This window comes from Fistularia commersonii, chromosome 13 (assembly GCF_037954325.1).
Source record: "Fistularia commersonii isolate RoL2024-O1a breed Wild chromosome 13, RoL_Fcom_v1.0, whole genome shotgun sequence".
Lineage (NCBI taxonomy): Eukaryota > Metazoa > Chordata > Actinopteri > Syngnathiformes > Fistulariidae > Fistularia > Fistularia commersonii.
The window spans coordinates 5,759,961-5,780,965 of NC_141296.1; the positions used below are offsets into that span (position 1 = coordinate 5,759,961).

At 38.8% G+C, this 21,005-nt stretch overlaps 1 protein-coding gene across 1 annotated transcript; it reads left to right on the forward strand.

Annotated features, from left to right (window-relative positions):
- The first annotated feature begins 481 nt into the window (after positions 1-481).
- Positions 482-19,448, forward strand: f8 (coagulation factor VIII, procoagulant component). The gene is made up of 27 exons (XM_086158067.1): positions 482-708; positions 948-1,048; positions 1,290-1,412; positions 2,313-2,525; positions 3,144-3,326; positions 3,474-3,577; positions 3,885-4,005; positions 4,086-4,344; positions 4,442-4,598; positions 4,722-4,809; positions 6,792-7,000; positions 7,075-7,219; positions 7,307-7,516; positions 8,563-9,392; positions 9,469-9,605; positions 9,845-10,010; positions 10,117-10,356; positions 11,391-11,619; positions 11,723-11,905; positions 12,524-12,640; positions 13,718-13,789; positions 13,892-13,977; positions 14,174-14,329; positions 15,254-15,398; positions 15,485-15,633; positions 16,788-16,970; positions 17,502-19,448. Exons 1-27 carry the CDS (start codon positions 554-556, stop codon positions 17,655-17,657), a joined length of 4,917 nt encoding a protein of 1,638 aa, XP_086014193.1. The 5' UTR covers positions 482-553; the 3' UTR covers positions 17,658-19,448.
- The last annotated feature ends 1,557 nt before the right edge of the window (positions 19,449-21,005 follow it).

Sequence of the window (21,005 nt, forward strand, 5' to 3'; positions counted from 1 at the left end):
AGTTAAACTTATAGCTGTTAAACTGCACAAATGATGATCCCACTGATACTTATCAAAGTTCTAACAGATGGATTGAAGATGTGATACATTATTTTCTCATTCAATCATGCTATGAACTTCAATATGTGAAACTGTGGAAAGGCCAATGATGAGTCTGCTTTGCAGTCACAATGTAAATAATTACTCTTATGTCAGTTATAACTTAGTTATATTGAAAGATTAACCAAACAAAATTTGGATTAATAGGCCTAAATAGGCCTAACTTGGACGCTGAATTGATAGGTTAAGAAAAACAACCCTCTTGAGATGGGCGTTTTATGAAAAAGAGTAGGAAAAGTGGAGCGTTCACTTTCCCTTACGTGCATGCACACAAGGGAGAGTGAGAGAGATTATCTAAATAGCACACGCAACCTCAGTTTCCTGCAACCCCCTCCATCCTCCCCTTCATCCCCCGCCCTCCTCTTATTAAATGGTACGGTCCAGCGCAGGGCCTGCAGAACGGGTCCAGGATCTGACCCGAAACACAGCGGAGCAGGCAGGTGATCTCGCCACGATGCAAGCAACCGTAATGCAACTGGTGCTGCTGCTCTGCTCCATCAGTGAGTGGCATCTTGCAGCGGCTTCCGTTAGACAGTATTACATTGCAGCTGTAGAGATCGGATGGGACTACATCCACCTGGACGAAGCTGACCTTTCATCTCAACATGGGCAAGTTCATTTTATTTTATTTTATTTTATTTTATTTCATTTTATTTTATTTTATTTTGATTTATTTATGTATGTCTGTTTTTAGTTGAGCTGTGAAATAGTTAACAATATGTGGTTAATGACTTTGGGTGTGCGTGTGTGTGTGTGTGTGTGTGTGTTCTGACTTTTTATCAATTTCATCCTGTACCAACACATATACACACACCTGGTTCACATAGTCCGCAATTTAATTTTCCCAGGCGGAGATCCAAAGATAATCCACAAAAATTCATTAAGGCAGTATACAGGGAGTTCACAGACTCCAAATACACTACCCCCAAGACAAGACCAGCCTGGACAGGTAAGTTTGAAATGAGATGTTAGTCTGAAATGAGAAGTATTTCCAGTCCCAACATCAGGTAGATACTAAAAGGGACCAGAAAATATACTTAGAAGTGTCATGTCAGAAGGTTCTGTTGTTGTTATTGTCTTATTGTTTTTGTCTGTTTTTTGCCTAGACCTTTTATTAAGTGAATAAAGATGGTAAAGATGGTGAATGTGTGTGATTTGTTTCAAATCAAAATTTCACCTTGTGCCTTTAGGTATTCAAGGTCCAATTATCCATGCACAGGCTGGTGACAAGGTAGTGGTCCATTTCAAAAACCTGGCTTCCCAGCCCTACAGCATCAGCCCTGTGGGAATCACCTACTGGAAACAGTCAGAGGGTACATCATGGAAAAAATGAAAACCCGGATTTCAAACACAAACTCATTTTCTTGTGCAGTATCTTCATGATTAATCGGCAATACTGTCTTTCTATGGTAGAAAAAATTGTTAAGCACCTGACTCAGCTTCTTGAGACGCATCAGCACATAAACATATGACACAATGGTAAAAACAGGGGCCCTTACAAAGTTTTTTTTAATGGAAAGGAAAAAAAGATGATTAAATGTAATGTGTTAGAGTTGCAGATATCAAAGCTTAAGCAAGATCCACGTGGATTATTTCTTTGGAAATAATAATGAAGTCAGCTAACACACCCTAATGGGTTCCCCCTAATTCCTTAGAAATAACATAGAGTAACGGTCGCCATTATCTTTTATGTGCAGATACTTTGTAGCATGGAAGAGCCAAAGTCAGATCAGACTGCAGCAATGTTTGTTTAGCATGAATATAAGTCAAAATAAATCTATTTTGATGAATGGTTCATTATTCTATTGCTATTTCCACACATTTTTAACAATTTAAGTTACACTGCCTGGAAAATGAATGAATAAAAGCATCTGGACTTTGGTTCATATACAATAAAGATTTATAGCTTTAGCAGGAAGTAGCCAGTACCTGTTTGCCGTTATGTATTTTAGCCACAGGATGGCCTTTTTATGAACTCTGTAACGGTTTGACAAGCTCCCAATGTCAAATCCAGAACTTAACTTCTCTTAAAGTGACTTTGTGAAGCCTTTGTGAGTGAAACGTGAGACTCAAAAAAAAAAAAAAAATCATCAAAAGAAAGCAAATTTCAGATCATTTAAGCTCGATTTTCTGAATGAGATTTTGAATTAATTCAATGGTTACATTTGCTTGTAAAAGTTGAAAAAACTAATGCAATGTGCTGTAATTTCCAGGAGTGGGGTATGATGACTCAACAGCAGGCCACGAGAAGGAGGATGATGCCGTCTCTCCTGGAGGCTACTATGAGTACGTTTGGGACATCAGTCCGAAAGACGGACCCACCCCCAGCGACCCCGAGTGCCTCACCTACTCCTACTCTTCTCAAGTGGACACAGTTCGAGACATCAATTCGGGACTCATTGGCGCCTTGCTCATTTGCAAGTCAAGTCAGTTTGAGGGAGGGGGTTGCGGGAAAACGTCATATATTTTATACCTAATTTCACAAATCCTTTGTTTTTTTTTCTGGACTCTGTTTCTGTAGAGCTCTTATGAATAACTAACATTATGTTCCCATTGTTGCTAATTATAAATACTAGTTTAAAGGACCATCAAACAAATTCAGACTGACACCGATTTCATTTCAACTTGTTAGGAGCTAGAAAATCCACAGTGATCAAAGTCCAGCACAATTAAAAACTATATTCTGACAAGGTTAAATCAGATTTAGAGATTAAGTTAAGCCTTTTCCACAAAATGTCATTGAGTGAATCTGGTGCGATTAATTCAATTCAATGACGTTCTGTTGTATTCTTGTTTATTCTGGTCAGTTACCTCAACTTGTTTAAGGGTAATTGCAGCAGCAGCTTGTAGATTGACATTTTTCTGATGATGATGGCATTGTCTCTCTTTTTCATCTCAAGATGAATAAGTTGAGGAATAAAAAAAGTTTATAAAAACATTAATAGAACAGATATATTTTGACGAAATCATTGTTTCATGTCTTTTAATCAATATTTGGGGCCATATCATGGTTTACAAATGAACTGCTTCCCTTGTCCCCACAGGTGTATTAACAGAGGCCAACCTGAAGACAAGGCAGGCATTTGTTCTGCTGTTTGCAGTGTTTGATGAGTCAAAGAGCTGGTATGGGCATGCAGGGGAGAGCAGGAACCTTGAGAGGAACCAGCAGACTCATGGAAAAAAGGAGTACCACACCATCAACGGATATGTCAACTCCACATTACCCGGTATTGAACTTCTCAGGATGTAGACTGGGAGGTTGTGCTTTTATTCTGTAATCAGCTGTTGGAGCGTTGGCTCTGCATGTCACATGGAATTTTGCGTGTGTGTGTGTGTGTGTGTGTGTGTGTGTGTGTGTGTGTGTGTGTTTGTAGGTTTGGTAATGTGCCAAGGCCGCAATTATATGTTTTGGCATCTTATTGGGATTGGTACCACACCAGAAATCCACTCTATTCAATTCCAGGATCACACTTTGCAGGTAATTCAGGTCAAACACTTGTAAAAAGAAAACAAAAAAAACAAACAAAGATATTTCTTAAATCAAGAAACATATATATATAAGCTACTTTGCATAGACATTCACCATGGGCTCATTGTTACAAACACACAATTCATTAAATGGTATGATATATAAAAATTGAAATCAGCCTGCAAGTCATTAAGTTCACCTTAAGGATGTAATTTTAGGTGTCACATCCTTTGCAAGGCACAGTTCTTGTTTTTGTTTTTTTGTTTGTTTTTATCTGAAACTATGTCATCATTTATTGTACCTATATTATTTTCAGGTAATGGATCGTCGCAAATTCACCATGGAGGTGACCCCTATGACTTTTATCACTGCGAAAATGAAACCCAGCACTGTAGGGAGCTTTCTAATCAGCTGTCAAATACATGCTCACCAATATGGTAAGACGGGTAGAGCTCTGCATATTTTGTTGAATGAATTCAATTTTCCACAGCTAATGATTGTGTGTTGCTTTGTTAAGGTGGCATGAAGGCACTATTCTCTGTCGAGAACTGTCCCGAGCCCCTCCAACAGCTGCAGCACATTCTACCTAATGACAAGAATGGTGATGAGTTCTCTGTAAACAGTAATGAAAAGGATGAGGATTTGTTCAATACCTTGGATTTTGAGATCAAAAACCTGCATCCCCGAAGCAATGCATACTCTGGAGTCTTGGTGCATTATATCGCAGCTGAAGAAGTGACTTGGGACTATGCTCCTCACCTGAAACCCACAGACAGGTAGACAAAGAAGAAGCAAATCTTGGAAATTACAAGGAAGTTGGTCATTTAACTGATTTAAACTGAATGTTTTTCTTGCTTTCATTCACAAATGCAGTAAGCTGAAGTCCAGACACCTGCCTCCTCTCCCAAGCTACAAGTATAAAAAGGTGGTGTATGTAGAATACACAGACAGGACATTCACTCGGAGGAAGAGCACCAAGAGAACACTGTTTGGCCCAATGCTGAAGGGAAAAGCAGACAATGTGTTCCATGTAAGTCTGGTGAAGTTCAGGGAAATTTGTATATGCAATAGATCAAAAGCAGAAGATATACACCTCTTAATATATACATGATAAGGAAATTGCTTTTTTCCCTTTTTTTTACCGTGCCTCCAGATCATTTTCAAAAACCTGGCCAGTCGCCCTTATAATATCTACCCCAATGGGATCACCAAGATCTATCCGATGTACAAATCCAAACATGGTAAGTTTGATTTGGACTTAAAACAATTAAGCGGCATGATATACCGTTTTACAAATATGACATTTTTCTTACCCTGTACGGATGTAACTGCATCAAAAGATGCCTCATCTTCTTCTTTCTCTCTTGGGGAATGGAGCCTTGGGGGGAGTTGGTCTCATCATGGCGCTCTTTGTTCACCGGGTGTTTTGACCCTGAACCGTAATACTCCCCCAACGGTGGGTCAGCAGTGGTGGCCAAGTCATTGTATTGTCCATCTTACCCTTCGGCTTCCAGCTTCCTCCTATTCCATAACCAGCAGGAGGCTCTCTCTGCGGCCTCCCCATCCTGCAAGCTGCTATCTTTCTCTCCCTTCCTGTCATTCCTATGGCTGTGAGCAGTTTCCACACTGACTGTGCAGGGAACCCTCTGCAGCCCACTTCAACTGAGAAGTGCCATGCCTGCTAGCCTTTTCCCCCGTAGTACTCCAAGAGGTCTTGGTATTCTGGCCTTTTTCTTTCAAAAACCCGATTGCATCCTTCCTTCCATGGGACGATATGTTCGAAGAGATTGGTCTCCTTCGCCTCTTCTGACAAAAAGTACCACATCCGGCCTCAGGGTTGTCTTGACTACCCGGGGGAATGTCGGCTGTAACATAAACATTAGCCACATTACTGGTGCCCAACCTCTTTGCTGCCGACACAGCACTGAACTAATACTAGGACCGAGTCTCGGCAAACTTAATCACAGTTATTCTTATTTACAAAACCAGTATAGCAATCGCTCCCCTTTCTCCTCTGTACACGTACATGTACACACATTCCAAACCGACACTCGACTCCAATACACAGAAGTCCCGCCACGAGGCTACAGTTAGCTTAGCGACAAGCGATCGCATGTTATTAGCACTACCCAAGCTACTGTTGACCTCAACCATACAAGTGAAACGGCCCTCTCACTCACTTCCCAGGGACTCTTTCGCTCTTCTATACCTATCTGCATGTTGTTATGAATACTTACCTGTAACACAAACATTAGCCACATTACTGGCGTCCAACCTCTTTGAGACCGAGACCGGGTCTCGGCAAACTAATCACAGTTGGTTACGCGCCACCCTGTGGTGGAGTGAGAGGAAAGGAGCCAGTTGCTAACTCAGGAAATAAAATAAATTAAATATCAAAAAAAAGGGAGGGGATGTCCAGTCTTTGCACTCTCACATAGGCTTTTCCCCTTCCATTACAAATTGGATGGATGTTGTTCTCCCATGTGGTTTGTGTTTCTTGCGCCTCTCCTGCACCAGTGTGTCAGCTAACCTCAGTAGCACTTTATAACAGCATACTCGCCTCTGTTGTGCCATTTTACACCCTGACAAGATATGAGCCCATGGTACCCCTTTCCCAACACAGTTTGCACAGTGGGTTCTGTCTCATTCCAAACTTGGATCGCACACTGATCACACTGATCGCAACAAAAAAAGAGATGCATAAGGGTTCAAGTCTGTCCAGATGAGCTTCCTCTTGGGGAGGTCCCTTTTAGTCAAGGCTCCTTGGCCACCAACCTCAACTACCCTTGTCCTTCATGCTTCCTCCTCAAGGTTGCGCATTTCCTCCAAGATCATGGATCTTCTTTTCTTGGTTGCTGCCTTGTCACGCTGTTGGGGATGTGAGGTTAAAAGGCCCTGTCTCCCCTTGAGCAACAGATGTACTGGTTTCCCACTTGCATCCTGATCTGGTGGTGATGCCTGACGCCTAACTTTTTCATCCAGGGATTTCCTGTATCTTAACAGGAGCCTACACTTTACAACCACCTTGAACTCCTTTATCAGAGATAATAGGGGAAGTTGGAGCTATCTGTGGAAAATATCTAGAATAGTGTTTAGAGGGAAAATATGTTTCTGTTTTTTATGTGTGTGTTACATTTGGGTTTTTCTCAGTTATTGTTGCTTAAATGGTGGACATGTCTACACATTCAATTTTATGTCAACTAATCAAATCTAATACACACAGCGAAGGACTTGCGTTCAATGGGAGTGCCTCCTAATGACACATTTGGATACATTTGGAAGTTAACAGACGATGGGCCCTTGAATGGAGACCCGCAATGTTTGACCCAGCTGTATCAGAGCACAGTGTCCCCTGAAAGGGATGTAGCCTCGGGACTCGTGGGTATGCTTCTGATCTGCAAGGCTGGTGCCTTTGACCGCATTGGACGCTTGGTGAGAAAAACTATACCTTTATGATGTAATATGATCAACTTGAAAATGGTACAAAGGTGTTTCTCTTCCCGTAGGTGAGCCCGGATAAGGATTGGAGCCTGGTATTTTCTGCCTTTGATGAGAACAGAAGTTGGTACGCCAATGAAAACATTCAAAACTCCAGTCAAAACTCTTCCAGCGTGACAGATGTTGAATTATACAACTCCAATGTCATTTACAGTGAGTTCCCCCAAATTCTCTTTTCATTTTTTACATAATCAGACATGATTTACTGTGCTGAGAACCCATTTTTTTTCTCATTTCTAGGTGTGAATGGCATCATGTTTAGTATGCGCCAATTTGTAATGTGTCAGACTGACGTCATCTACTGGTATGTGGCCTACGTGGGCACCCAGAGTGACTTCCTCTCTATCTACTTTACGGGAAACCTCTTTGAGTACCAGGGCCTGTACCAGTCCGTCCTCACTCTCTTCCCCATGACCGGCATGACCATTTCCTCGGAGATGGAGTTAACAGGTTTCATTCTTTATCTTACCTACATTTCTCAGTTCATTTGGTGAATAATATTGATTAACAGTGCTATTTATGATACAGTTATGATAATGAAAGCCTCAGAGCTACCCTGCCCTAAAAAGTAGAACTGTGTAGAATATATTTTTGAATGTTGGCACATGATTATGTCGCATAGTTGAAAACAGAATTACTTTATGATGTAATATTCTTGACCTCTTGGTTGCATAAAACTCGTGTTATTAGGTTATTGGATTAAGAAAAATATGATAAACACAGTCTGTGTATGGCGTTGTTAGGGGCATAGAATAGTTGTATCCAAACGCAGTCAAGTGGAATCATTTTTACTGATTAAAATTACTTTGTGCAGCATGTTAAGAAAATCCATTTTAGCAACATATGTCGAAAAACATAGCAAAGGAACCATAGGGAATAAACATATGACTCATCAGTTCTCCATGATGTTACAGAGCTACAACTTTTCAGAGGCCACAGTACTTATTGTGTCACAGTGAGGTTTTTTGTTATCTTCAAGTCCAGCATTTCATTGAATTTTATGAGCATCAGAATTTAATCACATGACTCTCCAGATAATTTCAAATAGATAAATGAGTCATCTCAATACAGATTTCTGCCATATTTCCTGCCTTCCTCTACCAGCAGATAAATGTTTTTAGTATCATGAGATGCAAGCGCTCTCAATTTGTCAGCTATGTCAAGTTTGCTCCAAAACCTGGCTTTTTTTATAATCTTTCCATTGTAATTTCTTCATTATGTCACAAGAGTTGGACTTTTTCCAACATGAGTTAGAAATAGAGTTGGCTAACAGAATATAGACTTATTTGTGGACATTTCCATCCACTTTGGCCCGAATGGTATTTTTTTTCCACATTTGTCAAACAGCAAGGCCTCTGAGCCAATTCCCACTTGAATAATAATATTGGTCGGTTCACGGACAATATAAGTACAAGGTCTGTCATAGACGATGTCATTGATGGACGATATTATCGCCAGTAGTGCATGATTTGACATTTTTTTATTTTCTCTTTAAGGTGAATGGGAGGTCAGTGCCTTCGACGGCAGCCTGAAGAGCCGAGGGATGAGCATTCTTTACACTGTTATTCCTTGCGACAGCGGTGACTTAATCGTGGATCATGATGAGGACGATTTCGATATTTCCGACTACGTGGATCAGTTTGACCTTGGACCGAGGAGCAGCCGACCACAAAATGATACGGTGCTGGTTAAGGTGTGCAAAAAAAACCTTGCTAACAACGGGAGTTTAAGTACTAATGGGACGGACGATGACGTGGTCTGTCAACTGAAGAGAGTGACCTTGGCATCGTTCGTTAGAAAAAACACGAATACAGCATCGGAGGAGGAAATACCAGAGGATGTCCTGAGGGAAATAGATGAAGGTAGGGATTCACTGGCGCCTTTGAATGAGACAGAAGGAGGGGCCAGAAAGAAGAGACAAGTAGTGGGAAACTGGACAAATGGAGACAAAAGTTTGTGGGACACAAACAATGGACCAGTTAAATCTGAGAGTAAATTACAGGATTTGGAAAATAAGACAGAAGCTGAAATCAAACGTCAACAAAAAAATGAAATACCTGATGAAGTGAATCAGACAACAGAAGAGAGCAATGAGATATTACCCAACAAAAATTCACAAGTGAAGGACAAGGCGCTGCCTGTGGAACACAGCAATTTCCAAGACGCGGATCAAATCTTTTTGATAAAAAAACAGATAGACTCTGATGCTGAGCAACAAATGTTGGATCTGCTGGGTGAGGATAACTACACTGCTGCTGCTGCTGCTGTTGACAACAACACAACCAACATTGGTTTGTCTGTCATGTATGATGACTATGGCGAAGAGGTACAGCCACATTTCTTTGTGACATTTGTCAACATTTCCCTTCTTTTAGTATAACGGGTGTTTCGTTTTATTGCAGGATAACAGCACAACTGATATGTTTGACTACATGGAGCCTCGCTCTGGTCAGATTCGATATCGAAGCTATTACATTGCTGCAGAAGAGGTCACCTGGGACTATGGTATTAGAAAACCCCATCAATATATCAAACCCAAGTAAGGCTGATTTCTCTAAATAAAGTTTAAAGAGTTACCTTCCAGGTCTTTTCAAGCTCAATAATTAAAACTCAATTTGTTTACTCAATGGGAAGTCTGTTGTATACAGTACATGATAGTAAATCTGAAAAATCAAGATCCCATGTTAGGTTGGGTCTGAGTACCAAAAAGCAAAAATCGTAAAGCATGACAGCTTTTGTGAACAGATCCTTAATAAAAACGCAACTCACCCCCCTCAGAGAAATGCGACGTGGGATGAGGAAGTTCCTCTACAAGTATAAGAAAGTAGTGTTTCGGGCGTACAATGACAAAGACTTCCAAAAACCTGCCGGCCGTGGAGAAATTGAGGAACACCTAGGAATTATGGGACCTTTCATCAGAGCAGAAGTTTATGACGTCCTTACTGTGAGAAACACTGTTGTAAAGTAAACAAATACAAATATATATACATAAAAAATGCTCACTTTTGCGGTGTAATGACCTATTTCTTTCTGACTCTGTCTCATTCAAGGTGGTATTCATGAACAAGGCATCCCGGCCCTACTCATTTCACCTGCAGGGAGTGTATGATCGTAGCCAGGGGGCTGGCATTGGTCAAACTCATACCACCTTTGCTCCACCTGGGGTCCCAGGAGATCCTGTTGATCCTGGGGAGGCCCGGACATATAACTGGAAAATAACTAGGAAACAAGGACCCACTGAAACTGAATTTGACTGCAAGACCGGAGCGTACTACTCTTCCCTGGATAAGGTCAGTATAGTTACCCCAATTAAGGCTGATTCTGTGTTATCATAAAAGGTCTATCTATAATTACATAAAGTAATTGTATTCCATTTCTTCCTTTTATTTTGCTCATATCTATGATAATTGTTAGAAGTATTGGTATTTCTTCATTAAATGAATTAAGTTTCTTATTAATTATATTTGAAATATTTATATTTATAAGATATATTTGATTGTAGGATAATCCTGAAAATACTACCTTGTTTCTACTATATATGAGCCAGTGCAGCCTATATCGTTCTTTAAAAGAAGTGGACAACAACTATGAAATTGTTATATTGTCTATTTGGGCAAATACGTATTATTTAAGATGGAAACTTTAATTGGAAATAATAAAAATGATTGGAAACTGTAAAATTACATTGGAAATATGGGCCATTATTCGTAGATGTACTTTTTATAGGAAATTTGGAGTTGACGTCACACTGGGCTTGTACTGCAAGCCGGCTCGACCGTGAGAGGATGTTATTGTGTTGGAGATATGAGCTGGTGGAGGGGTTTCGATTTGCAGTGGTGACTTTTCTGAAAACAGGAACAAGATAGTTCCTTACTAAATCAAGAACTGACAGTGGAAGTTCCGATACCGTTTCAGGGCAAAACAGCAAAGCAGAAAAATTATATAAAATTCTCGAGCTCACCACTTAATGTAGAGCATATTACTCACAATTTGATAACCAAGTTTAAAAATGCATGACTAGTTTCTCATTCTCAACAGAATCAGACATCTGTTTCAACCATTTGATTTCTTTTTCATGTTTACCTCAACTAGGGTTGTTTAAGTTTTTGCAAATCAAAGACCAGAGGTCTTTAAATTGTGCAACACGACTTTCAAAAGCTCCAAACAAATGACATTATCACTTGGAAAAAGTTGATTTCTAAAACGTTAAACACTAAATGAGTATCGGTGCTCGTATATAACCATTTTGATTTGCAATAACCTGTAAATGTGCAATACAAATATATTGGTTTTATAACAATGTACTTCCTTGTTTACATTACAGGAGAGGGATCTTCATTCGGGTTTGATTGGTCCACTGGTCATATGTAAGCACGGGACATTGCATAGACAACAGAACAAGCAGCCGAACGTGGAGGAGTTCTCCCTTCTCTTCCACACATTTGATGAAACCAAAAGTTGGTATATGGAAGAGAACCTTGAGAAGTATTGTGCTCCTCCCTGCAAGGCAGACCTAGAGGATCCCTGGTATCACATCAGCAATAAGTTTGCAGGTAGAATCAAATGAGCTTATTGTGGATGCTTTTTGTGAAAGCCTGATTATTTCTGTGCAAATGTCATTCCCTCATAATTCAAATCTCCTTTTTTTCCTTATAGCAATAAATGGTTATGTTGCTGAGACGCTTCCTGGTTTGTTGGTTGCTCAGTACCAGAGAGTCCGGTGGCATCTGCTTAATGTGGGAAATGATGGGGAGTACCATGCTGTGCAATTCCATGGTTTGCCTCTCACTGTTCACACTGAAAAGGAACATCGTCAGGGAGTTTACAACCTCTTCCCTGGTAAAACATGCATTCTTATAAAAACTGGCATAGATAGAATACACATAAATTCCATACTTACAGTGGTACAGATTTACTCTCTTTTGTTTTTTAAACCTATTCCTATTGTTCAGTTTTCTCACCTGCCGTCCCTTATAGAATTCCTAACTGGTTCAGTGTCGGAGTTTAACAAACTTATTTCTGAGAAAGCCCAATTGAAACTAATTGTAATAATGTATCTGTATATATGTTCATAACTATGCAATATTTCATAACAGCTACATGGACAATATTTTTCATACTCTGGTGCACTCCTTATCTTCCACTTGCTACTTAAGATACTTTACAGTTTATTTGTATTTTTATCTCTCCCTTTTTCTTTTTCTTTCTTTTTTTTTACTGTTTATACAATTTTCTACCATTATTTATTATTGTTATATTTTTCTTGTAACTCTGGCAAAACAATTTCCTTTGGGATAAATAAAGTTTTCCTTATTCTTATTCTTAGAGGTTTAGTTGTAAGTTGCCCAGTACCCGTGTTTGTATTACTATAAATAAAACAACTCTAATTCTAATTCTAATAAAGAAATTTTAGCCCAGGCCTACTCTCAAGTCTACCTGCTTAATCCCATTGTCCAGGTGTGTTTGGCACAATAGAGATGAGACCCTCCACTGTTGGTACATGGCTGGTTGAGTGCACAATAGGAGACTACCAGTTGGCTGGCATGAGGGCAAAACTCCTGGTCTATAATCCACGTAAGTTGCAGCATCCCTTTTAAAATTCTGCACATGATTTCAAAATGTACAAGATCAAAAGCCTATTGGGAGAAGTAACTATTAAAAGTAATCATTTTGGTCACTTTGAATGTCTTCAACCTCAGTTGGCATCTTCCATTTAAAAGTCACCAAAATATAAGCATTTTTTCCATCATAACAATTAAGTCAAAGATTGCTCAGAGCTGTTCACTAAAGAAGTCCATTCAATCTGACAAATATAACAACATATTTTGCTATCTTGCCAAAGCAAGCTAACGCAACACTTTAAGTCAGTCTGAAACTTCATGGTTGCTGCTTTCAGTCAAACACGCCAAATACTGACTGAAGATCTGTAGTACTTTGACAAAAGCATGCAGAGGTAAGGATGCTAAGAATCTGATGTAACCCTGTGATATTCACACATATATTTACACAGCAGTCCAGATTTTTTTTTTTTTTTTTTCAAACTGATACATTGATCATTTTCAATAATTATACTGGATTCCAGTGGCATTTCAATGGCAGTTACTTGCTTTATTACCCTGATAGTGACAAGGATGAAAAAAATACTTTAGGCTTGTAAAAGTGTCAAGGAGTCTGTCTATCAAGCTTTAACAGCTCTGCCCTGGCAAAAATGTAATAAAGATAAAAAAATAATAAAATAAAGTTATATTACCTTTTTTTACATTTTTGTACCATCAAAATTTCAGGATTTATTTATAAATAAATGCTGTCTAATCAGGAATTGTTTCAAAATATTATCATTCCTAAATGTACCCAGAGTAAATATCTGAGATATATAGAGTAAATGCAGCTGTAAAATTAATATATACATGAATACATGTATATAACATGAACTGCATTAAAAGTTCAATACTTCATCAAATGTGAAAAATTCTAAAAAATTAATGTCTTTGTTCAGCTTAACCCATGTATAAAAAAGGGGGGAAATACATGTCAAATAAATATCGATGTATTTTCACAATTTTTGAATGGTTGGCACTGTGGTCCTTATGTTCCTCAATTTTTCTTTTTTCTTTTTTTTTTTTTTTATTTTCGTCATATATTGTCAAATAGGATGCATTTTCCCTCTGGGAATGAAATCAGGACGGATTGAGGATTCTCAGATAACGGCTTCAGAACACATAAGTAAGGCGGGATTTTGACATTTTTTTTCATGTATCATACACAATGGCAAAATATCATTTACATTAACTTGTATATAGCTAATGTTTTAACACGTATTTAAAGAAAATTGGGAGCCAAGGCTGGCAAGGCTTGACCAGTCTGGTTATATCAACGCATGGATGGGCAGAAGCAAGAATTCATGGCTGCAGGTCAGACATATAGCAATCATCCAGTTTGGTAACCATCATTAACCCTTTACTGGTTGTTATATGCCAGAATAGACCTTGAGATCCCTAGTAATTTTGCAGCTGTTGTATATATATATATATATATATATATATACATACATAATTTTAAATTTTTGGTCATATGTCTCACATTAAAATGTAATGCATGTGCCATTAGGTTGATCTGAAGAGGCCAACCCTGCTGCACGGTATACAGACACAGGGAGTCAGCTCCTACTTGAGGGACAACTACATCTCACTCTTCACCATTTCCTACAGTTTGGACCAAGAGAGCTGGACCGCTTACAGAGGAAATAATACGAAGCAGAATGAGGTGTGTCCCAGACTATAATGTAAATTTTTTTTTTTAAAATAAGATTCTTTTTTTAGTTTCACCAAAAGAAAATTAATCAAATTCACTCAAAGAAAAGCGAGCATGGAAGGTTTTAAGTTAAAATTAAATGAAATTGTAAAGATATTATATATCAATTTTGTATTAACAACAAAATCATTTTTCAATGGGGAAAACACACAACTTTTTTGTGAGTGATTCTCAAGAAAATTCATCATGAAAAAGCAGAAATTAAAAGATTTAACAAGCCCTCACAAAATGGCTGTCTCACTGTCCACTACAGTCAGTTGGCGATAAACTTTAGCTCACCGATGAACACGGTGCAGGTCATACTAGCACAGGACTGTCTCAGAAAATTAGAATATTTTGATAAAGTACTTTAACTTCTGTAATGCAATTAAAAAAACAAAAATGTCATACATCCTGGATTCATTACAAATCAACTAAAATATTGCAAGCCTTTTATTATTTTAATATTGCTGATTGTGGCTTACATCTTAAGAAAAACTCAAAAATCCTATCTCAAAATATTAGAATATAATGAAAAAGTAATTTTTGTATTTTTTAATTGCATTACAGAAGATAAAGAAATTTATCACAATATTCTAATTTTCTGAGACAGTCCTGTAAATTCTTGTCATTGCCTTACATTAAAATAGGAATTTCTGTGCTAAAGTTAGACTTCAATCTATATCATGTCAACATTTGGAGTGAAAGTCTCATTGTAGACATCTACATTGAAACATTACTGTATTTTAAAACCATCCAAAAGATTATGATACATTTTCATGCAAATACAATTAACTGAATTTTACTCAGGAGAAACGGATGTTTCTCCGACTGTTATTATCAGCAGGCTTCATTATGTTTGTGTCAATAGTATTATTTGGGGGGGGTCTGTTTTAGATTTTTTACGGCAACATGGACAGCAACAGGGTGAAGGAAAATCGCTTCGCAAAACCATTCGTGGCTCGCTACATCAGGATTCATCCCGTAGACTTTGTGCAAAAGCCTGCGCTGCGTTTGGAACTGCTGGGCTGCGATGTCAACAGTAAGTCACCTTCCCCCCTCTGCGGTTGGTGTTAATCGTTTGTAAAACTGCGGTGACTGAATCTGTGCGTGTGTTTGTGTGACCAGGCTGCTCGCTCCCTCTTGGGCTCCAGAGAGGGAAGATCCCCGACAGCGGCTTCAAGGCCTCGTCGTTTCATTCGTCCTTCTTCCGTAGCTGGAGCCCAAGCCTTGCCCGTCTCCATCAGGGCGGCAGCTCCAATGCCTGGAGGCCAGAGGTACATTTACACACTGCAGACAATTTCTCATAAACAAAGAGGTGGGGGTCCTCCCTCACAGACAGAGGGTCACACTTTTAGTGTCTTCATTTCCATCTCTTGCATGAACCCCCGGATGCAATAGGTGCTTTTATTTTGTCAAAGTTGTCATTTTGCACTTGGCAGATGGTTAGTTGAAAAGCTTGTAATGTGCGATCAGGCTGCTTTCCTCACACAGACAGATCCCGTCAGGTTAAAAGCCTGGATGAAATTTTGCATCGCATTACTTGATTTGAGTTGTACTTGCTATACTTAAAATGCATTTATCCCTCCTATGCACATTGAGTTTGCACACTCTCCATGAGTCTGCATGGTTTTCTCCAGGTTCTCCGGTTTCCTCCCATGATCAATAAACATGGATAAGGTTTTTTGAAAACTTTAAATTGAGTGAATGGCCTTTATGTGGCCTTATGATCGACTGGTGGCCGGTCAGGAGCCTATCCCACCTCTTTCCCAGTGTCAGCTGTGACTCTGACTGCAGAAAGAGCAGTATAGAGAATGAATGAACGACTGAATTTGTCAGTTAATAATAGCTGGTGCATTGGAGGATTGTCTGCTATGAGTAATACAAAACATTCTGGCATTCTCCACATGCTGTGCTTAATCATTGCTGTCCTCTATTTCCCACTCTCCTCTCTTGTACCTCTTATCATTTTTACACCTCGCGGCAGTGAGCAGCAGAGGTGTCATTTTTTCCTCTCTTGAGGCTGTCGAGGTGTCATTCCAGGCCACATGCCACGACAATGAGATCTTTGAAACGGTCAAAAGGTCATTCATTGTGGGTCTGTTACAAGCACAGTTCATAACAACTACAGCTGGCTTATATTTTCTTAGTCATTGTCATCATGGAATTATTCTAGACAAGTAATCAAATGATGGGGCAACCTTAAGTGACTTACTTGTTTACATGAAGGCAAACTCGAGATGTATTTGTTCATTGACTTTCCAAACAGCCATTCTTTATCGGTAACTTAGACTTGCCTTTGTTGGATTTACCAAATAAATTACTGTTGAGAATAATTTCAACAGGTTGATCAAGTTTTTCAAGTGAATTCAGTGGTAAAAATTCACCGCCATCTTGTTTGGTCATTTTTTCCCCAACTGTCCTTTTGCAGCACAACAATCCTCATGAGTGGCTGCAAGTCGACCTGGGTGCCGTTAAACGCATCACAGGTGTTGTTACCCAGGGAGCAAAATCGATGATGACGGAAATGATGGTGACAGAGTTCTCTGTCACCATCAGTCATGATAATCACACCTGGAGCACCGTATTGGAGGAGAATTCCCAAAAAGAAAAGGTAAGACATATCCTGGAAAGAGAGGCTGACTGGTTACTGATTTTACAAAGAAATAAAATGGTGTAATTGGACTTTGAATGTGGGATTTTGTGAGTAGTGAGTAGTATGTCTACTACTAAAATGTCAAGTAGAAGATTTTAATACTAGTTATTTAATTTATTAATACTAGCAGTGGAAGAAGAAATTATCTTTGTCCTTACAGAGAAAAGAATTGAGAAAGGGTGTTAATGTTCCTGTCTTACTGTAGGGAGGCCGGAAAACTATCTTTAAATTATATATTATATTATCTTTATGTTATAATTGCTATGTCACAAAAGTTGGTAATTTTTTTCCCCAAAATTGAAAAAAATATATGTATTTTCACCTCGCCTGTCGGACCATTTTGCTTTTGAGACGTTATTATAATCTAAGTCAACGTTAACTCCCGTGTATTTCTTTTTCCAATTTAATTGTAAGAAATAAACATAAAGGGTTGACTGACATCAGCCAATTCTTTCTTTTGGTGTTTGACATACTTCTTTTTCTCCTCAGATCTTCATAGGAAATGATGATCCAGAAGAGGAAGCTCTGTCTGTTTTTGATCCTCCGCTGTTCGGCCGCTTTATGCGAATCCACCCAAGGGGATGGATTAATGACATCGCTCTGCGTCTGGAGGTGCTGGGATGCGACACCCTGCAGGACCCCTGAAAGATCCGCTCAAGTCATAGAAAGGCATTTAGAAACACTGTGAGGGCAATATTTCCTAGCTTTGCTTTTTGGATGAATGTTATAAAGAATGGGTGTTTTATAAAGCTGCTCTTGCACTGTGTATTAACAGTTTGAGTGTCACTGAGAAAACTGGCCAGACCTTTTTTTTTTTTACCTCTTAGGTTTGATAACAATTGCTGTTTTGAAAAATGCTATTGTAGTTAAATACTTTAAGTGGTGTCAAATACATACAACTGTTAATAGGGACACATCATTGCTCAACAGCATCACCAAAAAGACCAAGTTGCTATCGCATTTTCACATCTGAACTGAACAACATATAGTTTTCTTAACACCTTTTCGATGTAAGCTTGTGTAAATATTTCACAGACAGATGAATGTATGTAGTTGGAAGTGTTATTAAATCTGGTATCTGTTATTTCTGCTGTTATAGAAGAATCACAAACAGTCTTGAAGTGTCTCATCAAAATTCATTTCACACGTAATTGCACTTCTCGGGCAGAAAACAAACATTAAATGATTGTGTGTTTTTCCAAATGTCTTAAATCAAATGCAAAATGAGGTTTCCTTTCTTGTTTTTTGTTATTCTATCTCAGAAGGATGTCAAGCTATCAATCGTTGCTTTTTCTGCTGCTTCTTTCCGGTATAGCATATCTGTTTTTCTATAACTCCATCTGCTGACTCGACGTTCCTAAACTGTTATTTGGCTTATCCACCTCAAACAGGCCCGGCTGACAAAATGATCTGCTCCATCATTGTTCAGTTGTACCATATCTTAAAACACAGGTTTATGGTCAAATGAAAAAAAAAATCAAATTTTTTTACGAAGAAACAAGAGTGCCACAAAGCGACTCTACATATTTTATCCAGAGTGAATGTTTTAGACAGCGACAAAGCATGAAAACATGATTTTTTTTTTTTTTTTTTTGGAGGTCCGTTGAATTTATCAGCTCATTATCAGCTAAGGAATTTTCCAGAGAGGGTGTGTTTTGTTTGGAGGGCAGAGTAATACTGAACAGGACATGCTTTGGCAGAACTACGGGGGCTGCACATTATGTGCCTCTATCACACTTTATCTTTTTGAGAATAATAACATGGTGGCAGTCCACTCAGTCCACTCACCTGAAAATCTCCTTCTGACATGATGTAAAGTAATCAAAATAAAGGTTATGGAGCGTCACCTGGCCTTGATATCCCATCAACTGCTGAAATATTGTTGAATGTGTGAGAAAAACAAAAAAGAAATATTGTGAGCAATGTTCACACAGGCTTGTTAGATAAATACTCCAATAGTCAAGCGGGTGGTTTTATGTTATTCACTCAATGATGATACAATATTATTATTTCCTTTGCACTTCAGGGGGTCAAATGATTTCATTTGTGTTTAGATTTGTTCATTCTTGGTCTATAAAATACTAAAACACAGGAAAGGTAATCATACATTCAACAAAAGAGAAATGTCTCATGTCTTAGATTAACTCATTCTGAGAAAACAAAGAACACTGGCGATGGTCGATGATTTATTTGCTGAAACCAGGATTTTTTTTTTTTTTCATATTTCAATGTCCTTTTCTCTGGCCACACAATTTCTGGACAGCTTATCTTTTCAGATGTAATGTTGCTTTTAATAAGAAGAATTTTTGAGACAATGGGTGGCGATGAATGCTTTGTTAAACAAAAGAAGTAGTCGAAATGTTGACTTTCTTATCTAAGACCTTTGGTTTCGTTTTAAAAAAGTGAAAACATAAAATGTATTCCAAAATTTTTCAATTGTGTCAAATTCTTCTTCTGTTAACATGCATGACGTCCGTATTTTTGCTTAAAAATTCCAATATGCAGTAACTGAAAATTGGAGGAAGTGCACTCATCATCATCAGAAGAAAAAAAAACACTAATATGACATAACATTGAAAAATACCGCAATAGTTCCCTCTCATACACATAGTTCCTGTCAGTTGGTCCTCATGATGCCCAACTGTAAAATATCCAGCTGTCAATAACCTTTCTTCCTTCTCACAACTCTTTGCTGTAACTGCAAAACAGTTTATATAATCCTATTTTGTATCTGATGAAGAAAAATAAAAGCAAACATGGGAACTGCCTCAGAGGAATCTTCGCTCACATAACTGTCACATAACGATGCAGCTTTGCATTTTTCCCATACCAGACAAGTCTCCAGTTCACGGAAGAATTTTTGTAATTTAAAGATCACCATGCTCATAAAGAGATTTATTAGATGAGTCCAAAACATGTTTTTAATCTTGATTTGGAGGTGAAATATCTCGAGAAGGTAGCATTTTGTTTGACAACGCAGCTCAATTTGTCATCCAACTGAATTTGCAGGACCCTGTTTTGGCACCAAGTAGACATAATGACTCTAAAAGGGACATAATGTTAGTCTGTATGGGAGATGAGGATCCAGAGAATGGTGTTAGAGCAGGGTTGGGCAAATCTTTTGGCTTCGAGGTCGCATTGACTTTTACAATTTGACCGACGGGCAGGGTCAGCCAGAGAGCCGATACATATAAAATAAAATGCATTTGTTAACAATACATATTCAGACTCGTCTGTCATTTGCTTTGAATATAAAACCAGCTTGGTTTTAAAGGATCTGACGTTTGCTTGCATTTCATGCATAAACCGGTTTTTCCCTTGTAGCTTCACATCCAGCTCATTCATCTGTCAGTATGTCCACAGTAAAGGCTAAATCACAAAGCCTATCTGTGTCATTCAGCTCAGGAAAATTCTTAAGTAGTTCCAAAAATGAAATCACCTCCTGTTTGAGCTCCCAAATTCATTGATCCAATCAGTCACATCAAGTATGAATTCTGTACCAATCTTTGGCGGGCCGGATGTGGTCGGTGGGCCGTAGTTTGTCCACTCCTGTGTTAGAGGGAGGAGGTTGTTTTGCTGCGGCGGCCCCTAACGGGAGCAGCCAAAGGTAAAGAAGAAGAAATTTAATGATTCTAAAGTGACTGCATTGTGATTGTTCTCTCGCAACTGCCTCATCTTAGTCTGCAGCAACTTGCCCGATTCTTTTGACTTGCAAATACAAGATCAGTTCCACTGAGGTGCCAACTATTGTGACATTGACCTATATTTACATGCACTTGTCTGAAGTGTCCCCTCAGTGTTTGGCTTATAACACCGGCCTATCACTAAAACACCCGTGACTGGATTAAATAGCTGTAGCAGAAGTTTCATGTTCACCAAAGGATGAATCCCTGTTTATCACCAATAGAAGGAGGGAAACCACATGTCTCCCAAATACCACGTCTGGGAAGCCATCCATCTGGCTTTGTGGGACACCATCGTAGAACACGCTCA